The 19,918-nt window shown below is 37.1% G+C and overlaps 4 protein-coding genes across 4 annotated transcripts; 2 read left to right on the top strand and 2 right to left on the bottom strand.

Annotated features, from left to right (window-relative positions):
* Positions 1–309: 309 nt before the first annotated feature.
* On the bottom strand, positions 310–4,663 carry LOC125207521 (cellulose synthase-like protein D2). The gene is made up of 4 exons (XM_048106901.2): positions 4,538–4,663; positions 3,219–4,140; positions 2,321–3,128; positions 310–2,240 (listed from the first exon to the last, which is right to left on the bottom strand). Exons 2-4 carry the CDS (start codon positions 4,088–4,090, stop codon positions 480–482), a joined length of 3,441 nt encoding a protein of 1,146 aa, XP_047962858.1. The 5' UTR covers positions 4,091–4,140; positions 4,538–4,663; the 3' UTR covers positions 310–479.
* A 1,362-nt stretch (positions 4,664–6,025) lies between these two features.
* Positions 6,026–9,080, bottom strand: LOC125208326 (TOM1-like protein 1). The gene is made up of 4 exons (XM_048107909.2): positions 9,009–9,080; positions 8,086–8,654; positions 7,121–7,351; positions 6,026–6,752 (listed from the first exon to the last, which is right to left on the bottom strand). Exons 2-4 carry the CDS (start codon positions 8,602–8,604, stop codon positions 6,339–6,341), a joined length of 1,164 nt encoding a protein of 387 aa, XP_047963866.2. The 5' UTR covers positions 8,605–8,654; positions 9,009–9,080; the 3' UTR covers positions 6,026–6,338.
* Positions 9,081–11,880: 2,800 nt separating this feature from the next.
* Positions 11,881–14,822, top strand: LOC125204137 (syntaxin-21-like). The gene is made up of 7 exons (XM_089060530.1): positions 11,881–12,326; positions 12,606–12,699; positions 13,530–13,669; positions 13,868–13,939; positions 14,047–14,201; positions 14,272–14,372; positions 14,500–14,822. Exons 1-7 carry the CDS (start codon positions 12,139–12,141, stop codon positions 14,563–14,565), a joined length of 816 nt encoding a protein of 271 aa, XP_088916656.1. The 5' UTR covers positions 11,881–12,138; the 3' UTR covers positions 14,566–14,822.
* A 1,878-nt stretch (positions 14,823–16,700) lies between these two features.
* Positions 16,701–17,505, top strand: LOC125207898 (norbelladine synthase-like). Its single transcript, XM_048107408.2, has 2 exons — positions 16,701–16,907; positions 17,053–17,505. The coding sequence occupies exons 1-2, from the start codon at positions 16,721–16,723 to the stop codon at positions 17,352–17,354; spliced, it is 489 nt and encodes a 162-aa protein (XP_047963365.1). The 5' UTR covers positions 16,701–16,720; the 3' UTR covers positions 17,355–17,505.
* Positions 17,506–19,918: the final 2,413 nt, after the last annotated feature.

Below are 19,918 nucleotides of genomic sequence, written 5' to 3'. Positions count from 1 at the left end.
GAGCATGTCCCAATGCAGGCTCAGCGACTCAGTCAACGCCGTGACACCTAACAGAATTTCCTATATATAACGTTGCTGAGGAAGAAACGGCGTTACTGACCGGGGATCATGGCGGTGGCGAAGAGGCTTCTGTCATTGGGCATCAAGAACATGATGTAACAGCTTCATTCATCTCGCATGAGGCGTGATTCTAGGTGTTTATGAGATGTCGAATAGTTGAACATTTGTTTCGTTTTAGGCTCACCAGATTAATTAAGATGCAATGAAAAAATAAGAAACAAAATTAAAATTATTAAAAAAAAAAGAAGATGAGGAATATATCATAGATCACCAAAAAACTGATTCTTAAATCCATCAACAACTTGTTCATTTCATGAAGAGTTGATGCATACATCTAAATCAAAGCAAACAATAACAAATAAAAGAATGGAACCATGTGTGCTTCTTTCTCTGTGCAGTGTAGTGTAGTTTATAAATGGCTATGGAAACTGGAAAGAGCCACCAATCTGGTTAGTCCCTGCAGGGGGGTTTATGGCCACCCAAAGCAGAGATATGGTGATAGCAATGAGCCCGGACCACACGTATACGATCGTGGGCGTTCTCCCCCGTCTCCCCATCAGCCCTTTAGCAAATGGGTAGAGATGCGCCAGCACCCAAAAGCTGAAGAAAACTCCCCCCAACAGCCTGCTCCACTGCGGTATCACGCTGTATATAGTTCTGCTTATCCCCACTGCTATGGCAATCAGGTTCACCATTATGATCACAATTGGCGGGATCATCAGCGACGTCCACTTCACCACGTACAGGTCAGCGAACTCGTCTTCCTCATCATCTCCTCCTGATTTCGACGTTAGAGTGAACGATATCTCGACTCCTGCGAAGATCTTCAGCAGCCCTTGGAACACTGCAGCCAAGTGTGCACTAGTCCCTCCGATAAGCCAGAACTGCTCGTTTCTCCACCACTCTTCGAGCTCGATCCCCGACCACTTTACCTCCAGCACGGCCAGCGCGCACAGCGTGACCGTGATGATGAGGAGGTAGATCAGGAAGGTCACGTTCAGCGTCTGAACGATGAACTGGCCCGAGAAGAGGGAGAGCGCCGGGAGGAAGCAGTAGACGATCAGGAAGATGGATGTGAAAGGGTAGATTCCTACATTGAGGTATGCAATCCTCTGCAATGCCTTCATTTTCGATGTTGCTAGCAAGGCGTTGTTCCGGGAGAAGAAGATCTCAACTGATCCCGTGGCCCAGCGGAGGACCTGGTGGAGCCGGTCCGTCAGGTTGATGGGGGCAGTCCCACGGAAGGCGTCGCGTTTCGTTACACAGTAAACTGACTTCCATCCCCTATTGTGCATCCGGTACCCTGTCACAACGTCTTCCGTGACAGAGCCGTAGATCCAGCCCACTCGCTGACCCCATTCTGTCTTGTCCTCGTACCAGCACGAGATCACACTTATTGCCTCTGCTACAGTTGAGGCATCGAGGAGGTCACGGGGGATGGTTAGGGCGCCAGGAGGGCGCCCATTCTTCACGGATGGATGGTCAGCTAACGGGCGGCCTTGGTACTCAGCCACCGGGATGGAGTCGATGAGTACATTTGAGTTTCCAAACATCTTTGGATCAAGGGAGAGGTTCATCTCTTCATCGTCAGAGTAATCCCCCATTCTCAACGACTTGTTCTCCTCCGGTGTATGAGCCACAGAGGAGTGCTTCCTGCGTCGGCCACAGCACGAGCTGAAGAAGCTCGGGCTGTGCTCCTTAGTACGGGGCGGATCAAAGCCATAAAGGGCAGTCCGCCTGAAGAGGCACCCCGTTCCAACATAGACCGGACCTTGTAACCCGTCTAGCGCTCGCATGTTTCCATCAAAAAACACGGTGTTTCTGTTGGCGTAACGATCAGATGGATCAATGCCCTCGAATCTTTGTGGGAATTGGACGTAGCAGATTCTGTCGCCGCCTCTATCCATCATGAAACACATACCTTCCCTCATGGCTTGGGAGTTATAGATGTAGTGATCACAGTCGAGGTTGAGAATGAACGCACCATTAGACATGATTGCTGAAGCTCGAACCAGAGCATTCATAGCACCCGCCTTCTTGTTGTGGTCGTATCCAGGCCGCTTCTCACGTGAGACGTAGACGAGCATGGGAAGGCGAATGTCAACGTTAGTCAGGTCATTCAACCTGTACTCCTCACCATCCCCACAAAGTAGCTCATCACTTGGAGGTTTCAACATCACCTATCATCACCAAGAAAAACAGTTTAACAATTTCACAATCACAACTCACTCGTTTCACTTATATAAGCATGGATATATACCTGTATTATCCCAGCATGATCGCCCTTGGTGTGCTCGGGGGTAGGATTCAACCAAGTGCCAGGCCAATGTGTTCCATCTGCCATCCATGTAGCTTTCTTGATCTTGACAACCTCGAGGGGCTCGTCTTCCTTCTTCATCCTCTGCTCCTTCATAACCTGAAGTTCTTCCCTAGCATGATAGGCATCAGAGCGACGACGGATGGAGTCTGGCAGGCCGTTGATTCGGACCTTAAACTCGTCGTACTCGCGCTTCACTCGTCTCCGGTCTTTGACAAAGTCCTTGAGGATCTTGTTCTTGTACGGGTCCTTCTTCAGATTGAAGTAAGACTCAGGATTCCGCGGCTCAATGTTGTGCTTGCGACAGAAGGGAACCCATATATTTGCAAAACTCGCTGCTTCCGCCATGGCCTCAAACGTCAGAAGCGCCCCTCCGTCGTCAGAGACATAACAAGCAAGCTTTTCCACAGGATAATCAGCTGCTAATATGGACAAAATGGTGTTGGCGGTGACAAGAGGTGGCTCCTTCTCTGGATCTGCTGTCGAGACAAAAATATCGATGCCTGGGAGGTCAGACTTCCCCGTGGGATTGCTTGGATCACGTGTCTCGAATTTCTCCTTCAATACATTGAGATCAGTAGCACGGTTTATAGGGCATAGCTTTGGTAGTTGGTCAAGAATCCAAGAAAATGCAAACCATATCTCACAAACTATAGACATCCCCCACAGCCACACTGCATCGGTGTTGGGATGCCCGATTCTCCATGTCAAGAAAAGCGCGAGAACAACCATTCGGACAGCCACCAGAAGCCTGCAAGGACAGAACAAGCAGAGTCTTTCATATCCTCATAAGCAATTGTTATAAGAATTTATACACTAAGAAAAAGAGAGAGAGATGTACCGATAAGGGCTTATGACAGCTGCGGGAATCTTCAGCTTTCGTGTAAGCGGCCTCCACGGTTTGTTCATCAGCTCAGGAGGCTCGTACGTGTCGCCTTCTTTACCATTATCAAAGCCACTCCCATCAGGCCATATAGCATTGCCATAACCATACGTACCCTTGGTCTCAAACAGCCACCTGTTGTGATCAAACTCCCCAGTCTGGCTCTTCATCAGCAGCGACGACTTTGTTGACTTCACCAACGACAGCCTCCTCTCCATCTTCTTCGACCTCCCACCCGGCCCAGGCAGCTGAGGCAGAGACCTCCAGTTCTCCATCGCTTCATCCAGATCCGTAGTCTTGTACTGGTCCTTGCACCCGGGGCACGTCCCCTCCCCTGTCTTGAGCACGTCTATGTAGCAGTCCCGGCATATCTTGAAATCACACTCGCACGGGAGAATGTCATCCCCCTTCTCATCACACATGGCCTTCCCATCACAGCCGTTGATTGCACAAGATGATCCCTTGACACCGGCCATCTGTGGATGGTTAACGTCCGAGTCAATGACTTTATCCATCAAATGCGCCCTCGTTATGCTGTTGAACCCGCCCGTGAAGAGCGAGTTGGAAACGTACTGCTCCTCCACCTTCTGTGCAACAGGCTGGTTATCCGGGGTCGGAGGCATCTGCACCGTGTAGTTGAGGAAGTCACTGCTGCCAAGCTCGCTGTCGAGATCATCCCTCGAGTAGCTCACATACCTCCCGGAGGAAGTCCTTCGTGCAAACGTGACACGAGTTTGTGGAGGCAATGGAGGCTTGTTGTTGTTCGGGTCCAGCACATCAGATACAGCTGATAGATCTGATCTGCTTGTTTCAAATGGTTTTGATGCCATTTCAGCACCAAAACCTTGCCACTTCAAAAAAAAGGGGGTGAAGTTTGAGCCTGCAATAAACATATGTTGTGTTCATAGATTAATTAATTGGATAAGGTAAATGTTGTGAAACCGAATGTGGGAACCAACAATAATTGAGCCTATGGTTTTATAAGGGTATAACAGAAGTGAATGCAGAATTAAATTCAACCAAAACTATTAATCACATAAGAAATTAAAAAGTGGTGCTAAATTTAAGGTGGAACCAGAGCGTCTCAAAGCAACTCGAAATCCATTAGCATCAATACTGTTGTTAAACAAAAATCAAATGCAAGAGAATTGGCAGTCAGTCAAAACAGCATAAATTTTAGCAAGATAAACCCATTTCAAAACCCCATACTAAATCCTTAATGATCTTTATGCACAGATATTTGTATCGAAAAAGGAGAATTGTGATGAAGATCATACCTCAGACGACAGACAGGGTGAGGACAAAGGAAAGGAATGAATTGTGTGTGTGTGAAGAAGTTGGGTTGTTATAAACATGCGTGTAATAGAATGAGGCAGAAACGAATCCGCGTTTTGCGCAGAGTTGACAACCCGGATTCTGCTGTACAAAACTCCTCTCTTTTTAGTACTACTTCTCTTCAATATGCATTCTTTTTTTTTCTTTTTTTTTGGTAAATTTGTTTTGTTTTTTTTAGTTGGACTTAAAAGTAAAAAAGACAGAGGAAGGGAATAAATGATTAATTTTTCAATACTTGTGTTTTTCTTAAACTTTAGTGTATCCCTAGCTTTTTTAATTAAATGATACTCCATAACTCACCAATTGTTGATCGTCAATTTTAGATGAAAGAGTTAAATATGGATCAAAATATATTTAAGATCAGAAACTATCATAATAGTATGTAGAAATATTTTAGTGTTGATAGAATTTCATAAGTTTTTTCCATTTTTTGTTCATTTTTCCTACATTCGGGCCGTAGCTCTTAATTATCCGTTTTGCTGCTATATTGAAAGTAATCAATCTCATAATATTAAACATACTATATTAATTTTGTAAAGAAATACAATTAAAAGTAATAATGGATGTATGATCCGATGAACACCATAATGGTGTGATGCTGAATAATTCTCTAATAATTTCATTTAAAAAACTTAACTATCGCATTGGGCTTTTAAGATAAGATCGAATTTATAAATTTAATTAATAAATTTTAATGCACATTTATAGAGTAGCCGCATTCCATAATTTGAGTGAAACACGATAGCATCATTACCATCACTTGCGGCGGCAGTGGTTAAGTCTCAATTAAACCGAAATCAGCGGAAAGACAAACCATCAAATATTTTCCACTTTTTATCCTATGTCAAAAGGGATTTTATTCATATAACTTAAAATTATGATTTTGAACAAGATTTAGTTTATACTAGGGAGGGTGTATTCGTGGATCGTGAACCAAGGATTCGCCATTACGAAAATAAATATGGTAGCTTAGCAGTTAATACTATACTATTATTTTCTCGGTGGTAGAACACGTAATGAAAATACCTAATACCACTATTAATGCGAATCGTAGTCCCGAATGGTAATAAATTAATCTTCGACGTGGAGACTCGTTCTTCATCACGTTTGTATTTTTGTGAGAGTGCATTATAGATGCACACAACTAAGCAATAGGAAGATTGAGATATAGTGCATGTCACGTCCATTTTCTCCTCTCACCAAAACATGCCAACATCCCCCTAACTTGTCTACACATTCAATATTTTATAATGTTAAAATCTAGAATCAAGGAAATCCGATATTCTCCCACTCCTACCAATCATTTGTTTCCACATATATAGATTCACATCTGTTAAAGCATATTCCTCTCTCTCTCTCTCTCTCTCTCTCTCTCTCTCACACACACACACACACAATACCAACAATACGACCCCAAAAGGCACCAACAATGAAACCACCACCATAGGGCATGAGGTGTTTAATGAAACCAATGTTAAGTTAATGAAGATGTTCCAAGCAAAAATTTCTCACTCGGTGAGATCTTGAGACATCAATAAATAGGCAATGAACGTTCTAAAACATCAACAGGGTCCAGTTTCGGAATCGAAACAAGGTAAGATAGATGCAAAGAAATGAATTTGTTTCTTCCTCTAGTTATGATCTAAAATAAGTTAAGAAGAGGAAGGAAAAAAAATGAAAGAATGTTGACACTGACCGAGAGTAAGAGCGTAAGAAGCCTTGTGATATCGAGTGCTCATGCATTCAATGAGCAACTGGATCATCTTTTGTAGGCTGCTTTTCCTTTGGGGCTTCTGATGAATTACCAGATGTATTTGCAAAAATCTTGTTATCAAGATCATCCATCAAGTTGATGCTCCTTCCACGGGCTCCACTCTGATCATTGTGTTGTTTTCTGATCAAAGCTTCCTCTTCCCCCGCACCAGGAAAATCATCAGGTTCGACAGCCACAGGTACCAGGTTTGGCTGTGGTGGTTTCTGAGGCGCCACCACAGGTTTTTTCATGTCTTCATATTTGGATAAAACTTTTTGAATCTCGTCATTCACATTCAGTGCTTCAAATAGCAGCGCCTCATTATCACCCGCAGATTCAATAATCATCTGAACACTGTACTGAGACTCACGACATTGCCTTGACAGGGTGATGGTTACGTCATCCTGCATAAGAAATAAAAAAGATAATACCAAGAGGCAGAAAATGGTTATAATGCCAATTTTCCATTAAAGTGGCCAACAGATGTATCAACCTAGATCAAGCTAATTGCTGCATGCTATCTGTAATACATCAATATACTGAAACTGCCACTACTGATAAATTTATTAACAAAGTTGATGAGGCCCATTTTGGTCCCTTGAAATAACACCACATGCATAACGAGTCCATGATCAAAATGAATGCACTTAAAACAATAGTAATGTTATAGATAGTTCGACAAGCTCTTACCTACAACCAAAAGAAGAACATTAAAACTGTAAACATAGATACAGACTAAGAGATATATCAGGTTCAAAATCAGTAGCAATACCTGAAGAATATCTTCCGGTGGGGATGATGACAAAACAGAGTTCAGAAGCTCTATACTATTTCTTGCCACATTGAATGCTTCCTTCGTTTGTTCAGCTGAAAATCTTTGCGCAGGGATTTCATTACGAAGTTCTAGGGAATCAGGAGCTGCCACTGACCTTGGAGGAGTAACTAAATTACCGAGATTCTCAATATCGCGAGGAGGGAACCGTATGCCCCTTGCTATCAAACCCTGTCATGGTAGGAAATGTAATAAAAAGCAAACAGGAGAATCAGAAGTTGAATACGTCTGAAAATCAACATTCATGAACATGTTTTCCCTCACTACTGGTAACATCTGAAAGTGATTTGAAGAGACCATAATTCCTCAAGCCAGATGAATAAGTCTTAGCAATCTATCATCAATCACTGACATAAACGATATATTAAAAAAAGCTACTGTTGCTCCAATTACTGACATTCTTATATATGTGAGGGAAATATTATTACAACCAGTACATGTCTAAGTTTCTATTTTAGCAACAAGTCAGTATAAAAGATCACATCTATTACTACTTGATTTAGGAAATCCATACGTAAGTGCGGAGAATGTAAGCAAAAGTAAAATGAAGTTTTTATTCAGTGCCATGTAAGCAGAAAACTAACTGAACAATTATAATGATACCAAAAAGACCTACCTGACATATACAAGAAACACTACTCGTAGTACAAACGCACATTGTGTTATATTTGAAAATTTATATCAGTGTAAGACTAAACTTAAAAAAATATACTCCTATCAGGTACCATGAAAGCATAGAACTCAAACTAATCACTTGATATTCTAAAGCCATTCATTAACATGTTTCTGCTGGTAGTATTATAAAATAGGTTGAAAGTCCAGAATAGAATACAGCACAAAAGGAAACAAGTGTGAAGGAAATTTGATGAATAAATAAATCAGGCATATCCAAACTGCAGGATTACCTTGTAAGTCTCTTTATAAACAGGCAAATAACGCAACTCATGCGAAGACTGCCCCCACGATTCAATCAATAACAAAACCTTGTTCCGGTTATTGGCCACAGTCAGAGGGTCATCGATCAACTTCACCATCTCATCAAGCACCCTCTCAGCCGCAACCTCAGAGAATGCCCTATCGCAGTTCTTCACGAAGGTCTCAAGCAGCACCAGAGTCAAGTACTGAACCCTGGGGATCTTGCACATAAATCTTTTCTTTATGCCCCTAATGAACTCCACACTGTTCACCCTGCCACTGCTGATCATGTCGCAGAGTTCGAGATTCGTGGCCCAGTCAGGCTCATCCAGAGTCTCAGCCGTGGCTTCCTCGATCAAACTGTCTGTCTGACTAGAACCTTGGAAAAATTCCTTCATTTTGAAACTCATTGAGCTCATTCGAGCAGTGAGCTTTTGCCCCACCTCAGACCCCCCAACCTTCAACCGCTCGCCTAATTGATTCACTTTGTCCTTCAAATTGTCACCCATTTTTGCATAAATTGCTCTCTACACCCTCAGATTCTTCAAATTTTTGAAATCTTATAAGAGAAAACATAGGAAAATCACATTTTGAATCACACAATAAAAAACCTTACAATTTTCCAAACCTCATATTTCTTTCAATAACAGGCAATGCTCGTATATTTGTATATAGAGTGAGAAACAAAGATAAATCAGACAACAACAAAAAATGACATTTCCAAAACTAAAACCAAAATATACTAAATTACAACAAATTATGAGATCTAGAAGAAGATAACCGTTCATGCTCGATTTTCAATGATACGTCAATAATGCTCAGAGTCTAGATTACACACGAATTAATGATCGATCATAACGACGATGAACAATTCAAAATGATTAAAAGAATTTAAACAGTTTTGATTCAGTACTTTGATATTGAAGGTCTGGACTCTGGACTGTGATCACTCAGTCTTCATCTCCTGAAAATTGTGCCTTCTAAGAGTACAACTAATAGATAAAATAATTTGAGTTTGATGGAAGATAGGAGTAAATACTCTGTGAAAAGTAAATTTCAATTAATATTCGAGCCAAATTATTTCACTGTATACGTATATTAAAGTTCTTATTTTTTTAATATATAATCCCTACGTTGATAGTATAAATGACACAGATTTTAATGTGAAATTAGTAAAGTAAAAGAGAAAGAAAAAAAAAATAAGAGAGAAGTAGTATCAATGAAATGTGGGATTCATATTATTAGTAGTTAGGTAGCAAGTGGGATTCTTTTATAAATTTAATCTATTTTCCATAGACAATAAAAAATGATAAATATGGTCTATTTTTTTATTTTTTTATAGACATAAGGAGTACTAAGTACTTTTACGTTGTTAGTCGTGAATATATGTTTGATAGTTTTGCCTTCTTGTCCTCAACATGCGAATTGGTGTATTTTATCTCAAATATAATCGCATAGTTAAATTTTAAGTATTAACTTACTTTTGGTTCAGTTAGTTAATTGCTTTTCCACTCCAGTTTATTGTGTTTGCTACATTAACTTAACAAACAAATTTAATTAAAAAATTGAAATAAATAAATGAATTTGTAAATAAATTATACTCCAGAGTACTATGACTTTTTTGCAAATATTAGGACGGAGTATTATTTTAAAAATATACTCCCTTCGTTTCATAGTAATAGAGTCATTTTGGTACGTAACGTTCCATAATAATAGAGTCATTTCCCTTTATAGTAAAAGTCAACACATTTTTCCACACCTACTTTACTATCTCTTACTTTTTTTTTTCTTTTCATCTCTCTATCTTTTTCATTTTCCACTTTATTCTCCATTTACTTAACCCACCTAACAATTTTTTTTTTAATCTTCGTGCCAAAAAGAAACGTCTCTATTTCTATGGAACGGATAGAGTAGTATTTAAGTTGCGCCTGTTTATGTATTAAAAATTTAGAACAAATCAAAATTGACATTCGCTTTTTTTTTAAGAAGTTAATTAATTTCCATAAAATGAACATGATTCATGCATGGGAATGGATTTCCTGTGGCAAAATCACATCAGGATATGCTATGGACAAAACGCGACTTTTTGGATATCAAACACAAGTATCTTCTTTCTTTGATTTTCTGTTAAGTATTCATTAGTTATGTTTTATGTTTTCTACTGCTTCCTCCGCCACATATTTTAACAAATGTAAAAGAAAGTTGGTGAAATTAAATAGTGGAACGTGAGTCCTATTTTTTCATATTAGTTTTATAATAAAATGCGAGTAGAAAAAATTTATTGAAATATGAGGCTAAATACTATTTATGGTACTTCAAAAATAAAAATATAGACAAAAGACAGAATCAAAATTTAGAAAAATATAGAGAAAGGCAAAATCAAAAGCGAAAGAATGTAAATGTTCTTCCAAAATATAAAAATATGCAAAGAAAAATGAAAGAAATAATGATTACATGCGTTTAATTATCAGAGCATCTACATCGAGTAAAAAATAAATAAAAGTGGATCTGAGCTTTTATTTATTTTTTACTCCATGCTCTTCCGCAGAAGCACAACACTTATGGATACTCTTTTGCAAAAGCACGACACTTATATCCATACTCTTCCACTAGAGCATGCTGAAGGGTGTCATCATTCTATTCTTCAATTTAAATAAAAACATTTCAATAATATAAAATATATTAAAAATACCCGAAATACGATTACAAATTATTAAAAAATAAAAAATTGCATAATTAAAATTCTAAAAATAAAAAATTACATAATTAAAATACTAAAAATTAAAAATTACATAATTAAATCCAAAAAATTGAGGTTGAGAGAGTTGTTTGGTATAGTGTGATTTTTTGTGTTGAAATGAAGGTATTTATAGATGAAAGTTTGAATTTTGGGATAAAAATAAATTAAAAGTGTGGAAAAAATGGATATATTTTATTCAGAAGTGGGAAAATATTTTTTTTATCAAATCTGATTTTTTCAAATTTTTTCGAATTAAAAAATAAAAAATAAATAATAAACCAACGGTCAATAAGAGCATGCCACGTCGGCTGCTCGTGCTCTTGCCGTTGGCACGGCGGTGCTCTTAGCTAAGAACAGGATCGTGCCGTCGGCACGGCGGGTGCTCTTGCATAAGAGCACCGATGCGGGTGCTCTCAAGAAGCTGAGTTTTGTTCCATGTCCATTCCCTGCAATATGCCTGCATATGCAATATGCCAGTTTTTAAATTATTTTAGATTAAAGTTCAATTTTGGTCACTTCCATTAGCCCTAAAAAAAAAAATTGTTTCATACATTAAGTTTGTGATCTTTTTAGTCCCTAACATGTTATTTTGGTACCTTTTGGTTCCAAACATATTGGTTTGGTCTAAAATAACTATTTTCTGTTAAAATTAAAGATCACAATGTTTGATCAATTTAATAACTTAATTATAATCAACGACTAGAGTCCAATTTTGATCGCGTACATTTTTCGTAAAATTCTTTTCGGGTCCTATACATTAAGTTTGTGACCTTATTTGAAACCAAAATGTACCAAAATAATATATTAGTGATATGAGATCCGAATATAAGTAATTATCGAAAAATCATTAATATACTTTGTATTCGGAAACCCAATCATTGATACAAAAATTAGTTGATATAAATATAAATACTAGTATTATTTTGACCCAAAAATGTGTAAAAAATCTGGAACTGAATTTACCAGATCCTAAAACTCGTCTACTTAACTTTCTGTGGATTGAGTCATAAAATATTGGTATATATTTCATCCCCGTTTTCACGTTTCTTAAACACAAACAATTGGTGACGGCGCCAACAATCCAACTCCAACGCAACAACGCCCTTTGGTAACTCCGTACACGTCACACCGCCATCGTTTCCCCCTTTTATCATTTTCTCCGCCAATTTTCATTCGACTCTTTTCTTCATTTTTTTGATCAATTCAATTCCACCTTTTGACAAAACAACTTCTGCTTCCTCTTCATCATTAGCTACCAAATTGTGCTACTTGAGTTGGGAATTTTGACTACAATTTACCCAATATGAGTTTCGAGGACCTCGAATCGGGCCGGGCCTTGATTCCTCTGGCGGGGCCAAGGCACATTGAGCACGGCCCGTCTCGAGCCCTCGCCGCTGGCGTCTTCAGGATCAACACCGCCGTCGCGGGATATAAACGCCTCGTCAATTGCATCGGAGCTCCGAGAGACACCATCGACCTCCGTCATAATCTGTGAGTTCTGCTGCTAATTACTACCTTATCTCGACTTCTGGGTTTCTTTTTGGTTATTATCTGTTGTATTGATGATGCTGGGCAACAATCGAGAAGATCAATTCCTAATTTTATGTGTTCGATTGGAATTTCAATGGATAAAAGCGGAGAAACATGAAATTGTACTCCTATGTTATAAATTCCTTATTGGTTTGATTTTGAAGCTGCAATTAGGTCTTTCGCTAGCAATTTTTTTGGCTTTAGCTTCTAACACACGGGCGATTATGTTGTTGTTCGCAGCCGTAAAACTAGGTTACAGATTAGGGAGCTGGTGAAGGAGACTTCAGCAGAGCTTGATCGTGTCAGACAAACCTACAAGTATAACGAAGTCAATGTAAGTTGATCTCAATTGACTTTGATATCTGGATTTTGCTAGCAACCATTTCTTAGGAGTTTGGTGTTGCGTACATCCAAGTTGTTCTTGTGAGGAGTATGTACTTGTAGTACTAAGTAATCTAGTTTCCGGGTGCTTCAACTGCCTTCATCAAATACACTAACATTTCTTGGAAGAAACATTGCTTCAAAGATCTTAGGGAGAGTTAGTATCGATCCATTTTTGTTTTTCTTATCTTCCTCTCTAGCTTCATTCGGAAGGCATGCGATCCTATTGTTTTAGCGGGGACATTAAGCATCTCTGATGTGCACCTACAAGAAAATAAAAGAATGACATGTAATGGAGAAAGGTCGTTCTGTGTTATGATACAAGTAAAAAGTTTCTGTGTGTTGTTAGGTCACAATCTGAACCTATAGAAAAGGATCAACCATTACCTACCATACAAAGTCTATCTAAATAAGTAAAATTATGTAAACTTAATTACAAATAAACTCATTTTTTCAACAGGGCAAAAGTAAAAAACACAGTTAAATTGCTATAACAAAAAATGGCTGTAAAAAGAGTGGATTGTTTCTGGTTCTGTGGTGTATATGTCGAACTGAATTGTGAGCTATATGAGAGATGAATAATCTGGTAGTAGTTTTTCCGTGACTCGTATGAAACGAGACCAAATGGGACACCTACCTGTGTTTACTGAAGTACAGGTGCATCACCTGAAATGATTAATCTTTGAAAAGCGATTAATCTTTGAAAAACATAGGTGTGGATATTATCTACAGTCACACCAAGCCATACATTATTTACCAAGACAATATCTGTTTGTGTTCCAGGACAGCAAGAAAATTTCTGATGCTAAGCTTACAAAAGATTATGAATCTGTTCTGAAAGACTTTGAAAGGGCTCAGCTTCTTGCAGCAGAGAAGGAAAAGGCTTTTCCTCACCCCATTGCTAATAATACTCGTCAGCCGAGGTAAATTTATTGCAAAATGTCATTGTGCATTCTCTTTTGAATTGAAGGCAAATAGGAGAACTACTTTAAAGACATTTTTATGATGATACTCTGTTTCGCTGATGGTTTATTATAGAGGCTGAAGATCTCCTAAATTAACTATTCTGTTTAAGACAATTTTAACCGAGTTTTCTTTCTGCATTTGCAACATTATTGCAGCAATAGAGCCAGTGAGCTGGAGATAAGTTCTTTGAATCCCATGCAGGCGTCTCTGGTTAGAGAATCCAATAGGTAAGAATCCTATATTCTCAGCTGCCATTTCATTTTCAACTAAAAGAAAGCAAAAAAAGGTGAAATACCCTTGAGGTGTATCTGTAAATAATATGATTATCTTACAGACAGGTCATGCATATGGAAAATGAGATAGTTCTTAATGAAGCCATTATTGACGAAAGGGAGCAAGGCATCAGAGAAATTCAGAAGGAAATTGGTGAGGTCAATGAAATCTTCAGGGATCTGGCTCAGTTGGTTAGTGCACAAGGAGCTTTGATAGGTTGGTCAATGTTGTCTTCCAGCACTTCTTCCTATTTTTATGTGGTAACAGTCTGATATCCTTCTTCCAGGCGATATAAGCTCAAATATTGAAAGTTCCCATGCTGCAACCGGTGAAGGTGCTAACCAACTTGCTAAAGCATCCAAAACACAAAGATCTACATCATCTATGGTAATATTCTTCGTAAACTCCCTCTGCTTATTTGCAACTCGTTTCATCGGAAGATAAATATGCATCCATCTCCACCAAGGCAGAGACTTGATAGATCATCAATGTGATACTATGTTCTTTCTTGCAGACTTGTTTGATGCTGGTTATTGTGGGGATCATTCTGCTCATCGTAGTGGTTGTCGTTGTGTCATAATCCGTGTTTCAACAACATATATTCAATTCAAAGGCCATGAATGGTTCTAACACATGAAGATTAATCTACTCTCCCTTGCTGCTTCATACAGGATCGCTGCTTTGTTTACCGGCTGGTACAGATGAATTTTATTTCCTTTATGTAACTTTTTACCATGTACATAATTCTACCGGGGCATTTTTTTTGTCTAAAGGGAGAAGATAATATGCAAGTCTTTCCCATATATGGAGTACTACTACTCCTATTTCATATTCTAATTATTTGTTGCAGATTATAATCCTTGTTATTTTTCACTTTAACAATCTCAGCCATGGACAAGATATTCCAATATCATAGTATTGTTTTCAGTAGTCATAGCATCCTCCTCTTAATTAAAAACTAAATAAGAAATAATTATAAATCTATTTATAGTCTCCAAATTAAAGTGAGTATCTAATAAAAAAATTTCACGCTAAGCAACTGACTGTTTCTTCTCAATTTCTTCGGCCAAGTCCAGTAGTTATAAGGAAGAATAGATTGATGCTACTGCTATTCTACAGTCCTCTCTCCCTTATAAATTAGTTAATGATTTTAATGTTATAAATTAGTTAATGATTTTAATGTGTAATTGATAAAATATGAAAGTGAAAAATTAATTGATTGAAACATAGTTTATATATGCCCTCCACTCCCGAAAAATAGACAAGATTGTGAACGATACGAGTTTTAATGTATGAAAGATAGAGGGAAAAGGTAGTAGAATGAGTGTTAGTGGATTGATTGTGAGGTCTGCATTTAGAATGATGTATATGGTCACTATTGGTTGAAAATTTTACTTTTTAAATTTTGCCTATTTTTCGTAGAAGGACTAAAAAAATGATAAAACTTGTCTATTTTTTGTGGACGGAGTAATTAGGACAATTATAAGGTTGATTTTATTGGACAATCAAAGTGGAAAAATCAGTTATTTTTAGGGGATTGAAGAGTAATACTCCCCTAAAAATTGAGAGAGAGTGAAATTTTGGTTTCTCTGGAAACCACATGAATCGAATTTTAAATACGGCACAGCATCTTATGTTGCGACAGAATTAGGTGCCAATTATTTGTACTACTAGCTAGGTTCACCTAATTTGCCTTAAAAAAATTAGCCTGCAGTTTCAGTCTTATATAATTAATTAAATTTGACATAATTTGTATGCATCAAAAAGGACAGATGAAGCCGATCGAATACCAAATAACAATACATAACGATAACACGTCAAGCTTTACAAAGAATTTTAGGGTGGGACGGCTACTATAATTTGATGATATTGATGTTATTATAGTATGTTATCTATGAACTTAATAGCATTTTATAGTCATAGAGTCGTTTAAAAGACAACACCAAGGATTATCATTATAAAATTATATTAATACTATTATTACTTTAATATAAACATGTTTCGGTCAGCGCATATTTATAAATGAATTTTCGAATCTGCCAAATTAATTACTCAAACCAGCTCCGGACCAAATATTTTCAATACTTAGTATCTAAATTCGTCTTATTAGAATTTGGATAACGGCAAGAGATAATTGAAATCCATGGGTAATTGTTGGGAAATTAATTCTCAACTAGAAATTTTTTATAAAAAAAACACAATATGAGGGAAAAAATAACAATCACCAGAATTTAACTCTCCCTCTTGATCCGACCCACTATTATAAGCCTTTGAATAAACTTCCACCCTTCTATTAACATGTCCTCATTAGAGAAACTATGAACAATGAATTCTAACTAAAGTAAATTACAAAATTGAAAGTGTCCTTATAGGCACGCCATTTCAATCATTTTTTTATTTTTCTAACCATTTTATTCGCTTTCTCAATCATATTACACATTAAAACACATGTTGTCAATTGGTACTGGTCTATTTTTTTCAATAATAAATACATATCTCCTTACCAAAACAATAGTCTTTTTTTTTTTGCATATTAGTTCGTCACACAAAATTAGTCCATTTCTATTTTTAACAGGTACAGTATCTCTTATGAAGTGGGTTTCATATGAAATATTTGAATCATTTTTTTTTCTCATAATTTACTAATTTTATATTAATGGGACGAAATAAAATATGTAGTGAAGTGACATTATAAATAGAATGAGTAGTGTGGAACATAAAAAAACAGAGGAGGAATGATGTATGGAACAGCATCGGACGAGAGAGCGGTGAAGGTACCAGCAAGCGAAGCATGGAAGTTGATTGGCACTCTTCAACTCGCCTATTTCATTGAAGAATCACTTCCTCATCTCATCAGCAAAATCGACGTCGTACAAGGCGACGGCTCCGCTGGAACCATAATCCGCGCCACTTTCCCTCCAGGCTCGTCCCATTCCACTATACGTGAAACATTTTCTCTTTTGAATTGTCACACACATTTATTAAAATGGAAACACCATCATCATACTTGTTTAACTCACAAAACAGGAAATAACAATCATTAATATATGTGGATTTAATTAAACAGGGAGAGAGGACGGATTGAAGTGGTTCAAGGAGAAGTTCACGGTGGTGGATGATGAGAAACGTGTGAAGGTGGCGGAGGTGGTAGAAGGCGGCTACCTCGATGTAGGGTTCACGATGTACCGGATCACGTTGGAGGTGACGGAGGCGGAGGAGGAGGACTGTGTGATTCGAACTACATTAGAGTACGAGCTCAAAGAAGAGGCTGCAGCCAATGCTTTCCTGGCATCCATTCAACCACTCGCCGCCATCATGCAACTTGCCGCTGATTCTTTGCAACGGAACTATAAGCCCATAGCCAACTGATTAACCTCTCTTAATACTATATATCCACTTTCATGTCGCTTAATAATGAGGTCAATCAACTTCTTCATCATCCTTTTTTTCTATCAACAATCTCAATTTTATTTGGGTTGTTTTGTTTTTTCATGAATGGTCAATTAGGATGTCACTTCAACTCTGAATCTATATTCTAATTAGAGTTGATTGTTGAATTTTGAAGGTTAGAGTTTGGACATTTTTAATTCGATAAAATTCCAGTTCGAACCTAATCAACACACACAACTTAAAAAAAGGATCACAAGTTTACTCAATTGACATCTCCTAATGTAACTAATACCTATTATTCCAGGTTATTTGATACATATCCAACACTTTAATGATAATTTTCATAAAATTAATAACCATATAAAAATAAATTCAAGATACTCATTCACTAACAATGCATGTATACGTAAAATCTTTAATATAAGTACATAAATGAACTAGTGTCATTCAAGCTACATTTTCTTAATTTACCATATTTGTTTTCACGTATTCTATTTTACTTTTTTCTTAATTTTAGTTTTATGTGCTTTAATTGATTTTATACTTATTTTTAAAAGTATAATGCACACAAAATGTTTCACATATCTTGAGAGGAAAACTTTTCGACAGGCTTGGGTGGGGACAAATTTAAATTTAGCCTGGCACTATTTATCATAGTGGCCAAATTGGCTCCATTGGCCCAATTATGGAGTACCAATAGAACCTATATTTCATAGTACAAATTTCTTTTCATCTCTTATTCTATTTCATTAATGATAAACAAATGTAATATTTGTATGTCATTTAAAATTTGTGGACAATAGGAGAATGAAAATGGTTTTCAATTATTTTTTATAAATCATACATTAATGATTAATATAAAGAAGAAATATTAGAAATAAAATCGTCCATTCAAGTAGTAAATGCAATGGGGTTCGTTGTTTTGTTGTGTCAAACTAACACCAAACATTCGAATCATTTCACCTATACATTTTTACTGAGAAATTTCATTTAAGTTTCACTAAATTCAACCGAGAAAAAAAATTTCATGCTCTAAATACAATTTTGAATACAGTACGTAATTACTCAAAAAGAGGATAAGACAGTACATAGGAAATGTATGGCTCACCGCTGACGTCGATGTATAATAAGCGACTTTTTGAATGTTTAAACTTTGACTAAGTGATATGGATTACTATTCACATATAATTCACAATTTACTTTCAAAGATATTAAATACAGTAACTTTTTTGAAATTTTAAACTTTGACTAAATGGCATACTCCATAATTCACAATTTACTTCCCATGAAACTTTGAGATGTTACAATAAAGGGTCGAAAAGATTACTAGCATTTATATTTTAATTAAGAATAAAGTCCATTTTTGGTCCTTAACATATGACGATTTTTTTATTATCTTTTGAATTTTTCGGTCCTTAACAAATAAAAATCGATCACATTTGATCCGAAGTGGATGGAGTTGTTAAAAATTAACAGTCAACTAAGTTTAAATCAATTTTGACCGGATTAAGACTTTTAATAATATTTAATTAATGTATAATATCTAATTAGACAAAATCTGAAAAATAACACAATTTTAAGTAAATAATAATAATAATAACTATTACAATATAAAATTAAACATAAATTGATATAAGAAAAGAAAGAGGAATCGCGAAATCGAAATCTCCCCCTTCTCTCTAAATCGCGACTTCGCTCCAGCTCACAATCTATCTCACTTTGCAAACCAGCGAAATAAGCCTAGTTTCGCCGGCGAATCGGAGTGAGGTTCTCGCCGGCGAATCGGAGTGATTCGTGGTGGCGATTTACATACAAATCAACCCTCGATTAAACCCTAGCTCTCGCGAAATCGGAGTGAGGTCCTCGATTGATGACAAAATCAAACTAAAACTCTCACATTCGGTCTCCGGCAGCGGCATTGAAGAAGTCACGGCGTCGTCTTCGTCGATTGGCTCACACCACTTGAAAAATTGGCAATCATTTCTCTCACAAACAAAGTATAGCTTCCCCCTTGTTGGTTTTCCATAGGTGGTGACGATTCGGAGTGAAGCCCAATTCTTGCAATGACAAAATTCGTACCGGAATCGGAGGTCACGTCCACCGCCACTCCCACCGGTCTCTCTGCTGTAGTTCGAACGGTCCATGGTCGGTGAGTTGAGCTTACTTGATGGAAGATGAAGAAGATGGAAGATGAAGGAGGATGAAATAAAACGATGAAGAAGATGGGAGATGAAAAGGGAATTCTAGGGTTTTTAAATGATAGCATTAAATGATAGAAGCAAATAATTTAATAAAATTAATTTTTAAAAAATAATTTTTTTGAAAAAGAAAAAGAAATCTAATTTTAAAAGTCTTAATCGGGTCAAAATAAACTTAAGTTTCGTTGACCGTTATGTTTTAACGGCTCCGTCCATTTCGGACTAAATGTGATCGATTTTTATTTGTTAAGGACCAAAAAATTCAAAAGATAATGTTACGGACCAAAATCAAAAAATCGTCATATGTTAAGGACCAAAAAGGACCTTTACTCTTTAATTAAAAAT

Source organism: Salvia hispanica, chromosome 6 (genome assembly GCF_029641045.1).
Source record: "Salvia hispanica isolate PSC_SH4W2 chromosome 6, Shi_PSC_v1, whole genome shotgun sequence".
NCBI lineage: Eukaryota > Viridiplantae > Streptophyta > Magnoliopsida > Lamiales > Lamiaceae > Salvia > Salvia hispanica.
Note: the sequence above shows the minus strand (reverse complement) of the source record. Positions and strands in the feature narration are given on the sequence as shown.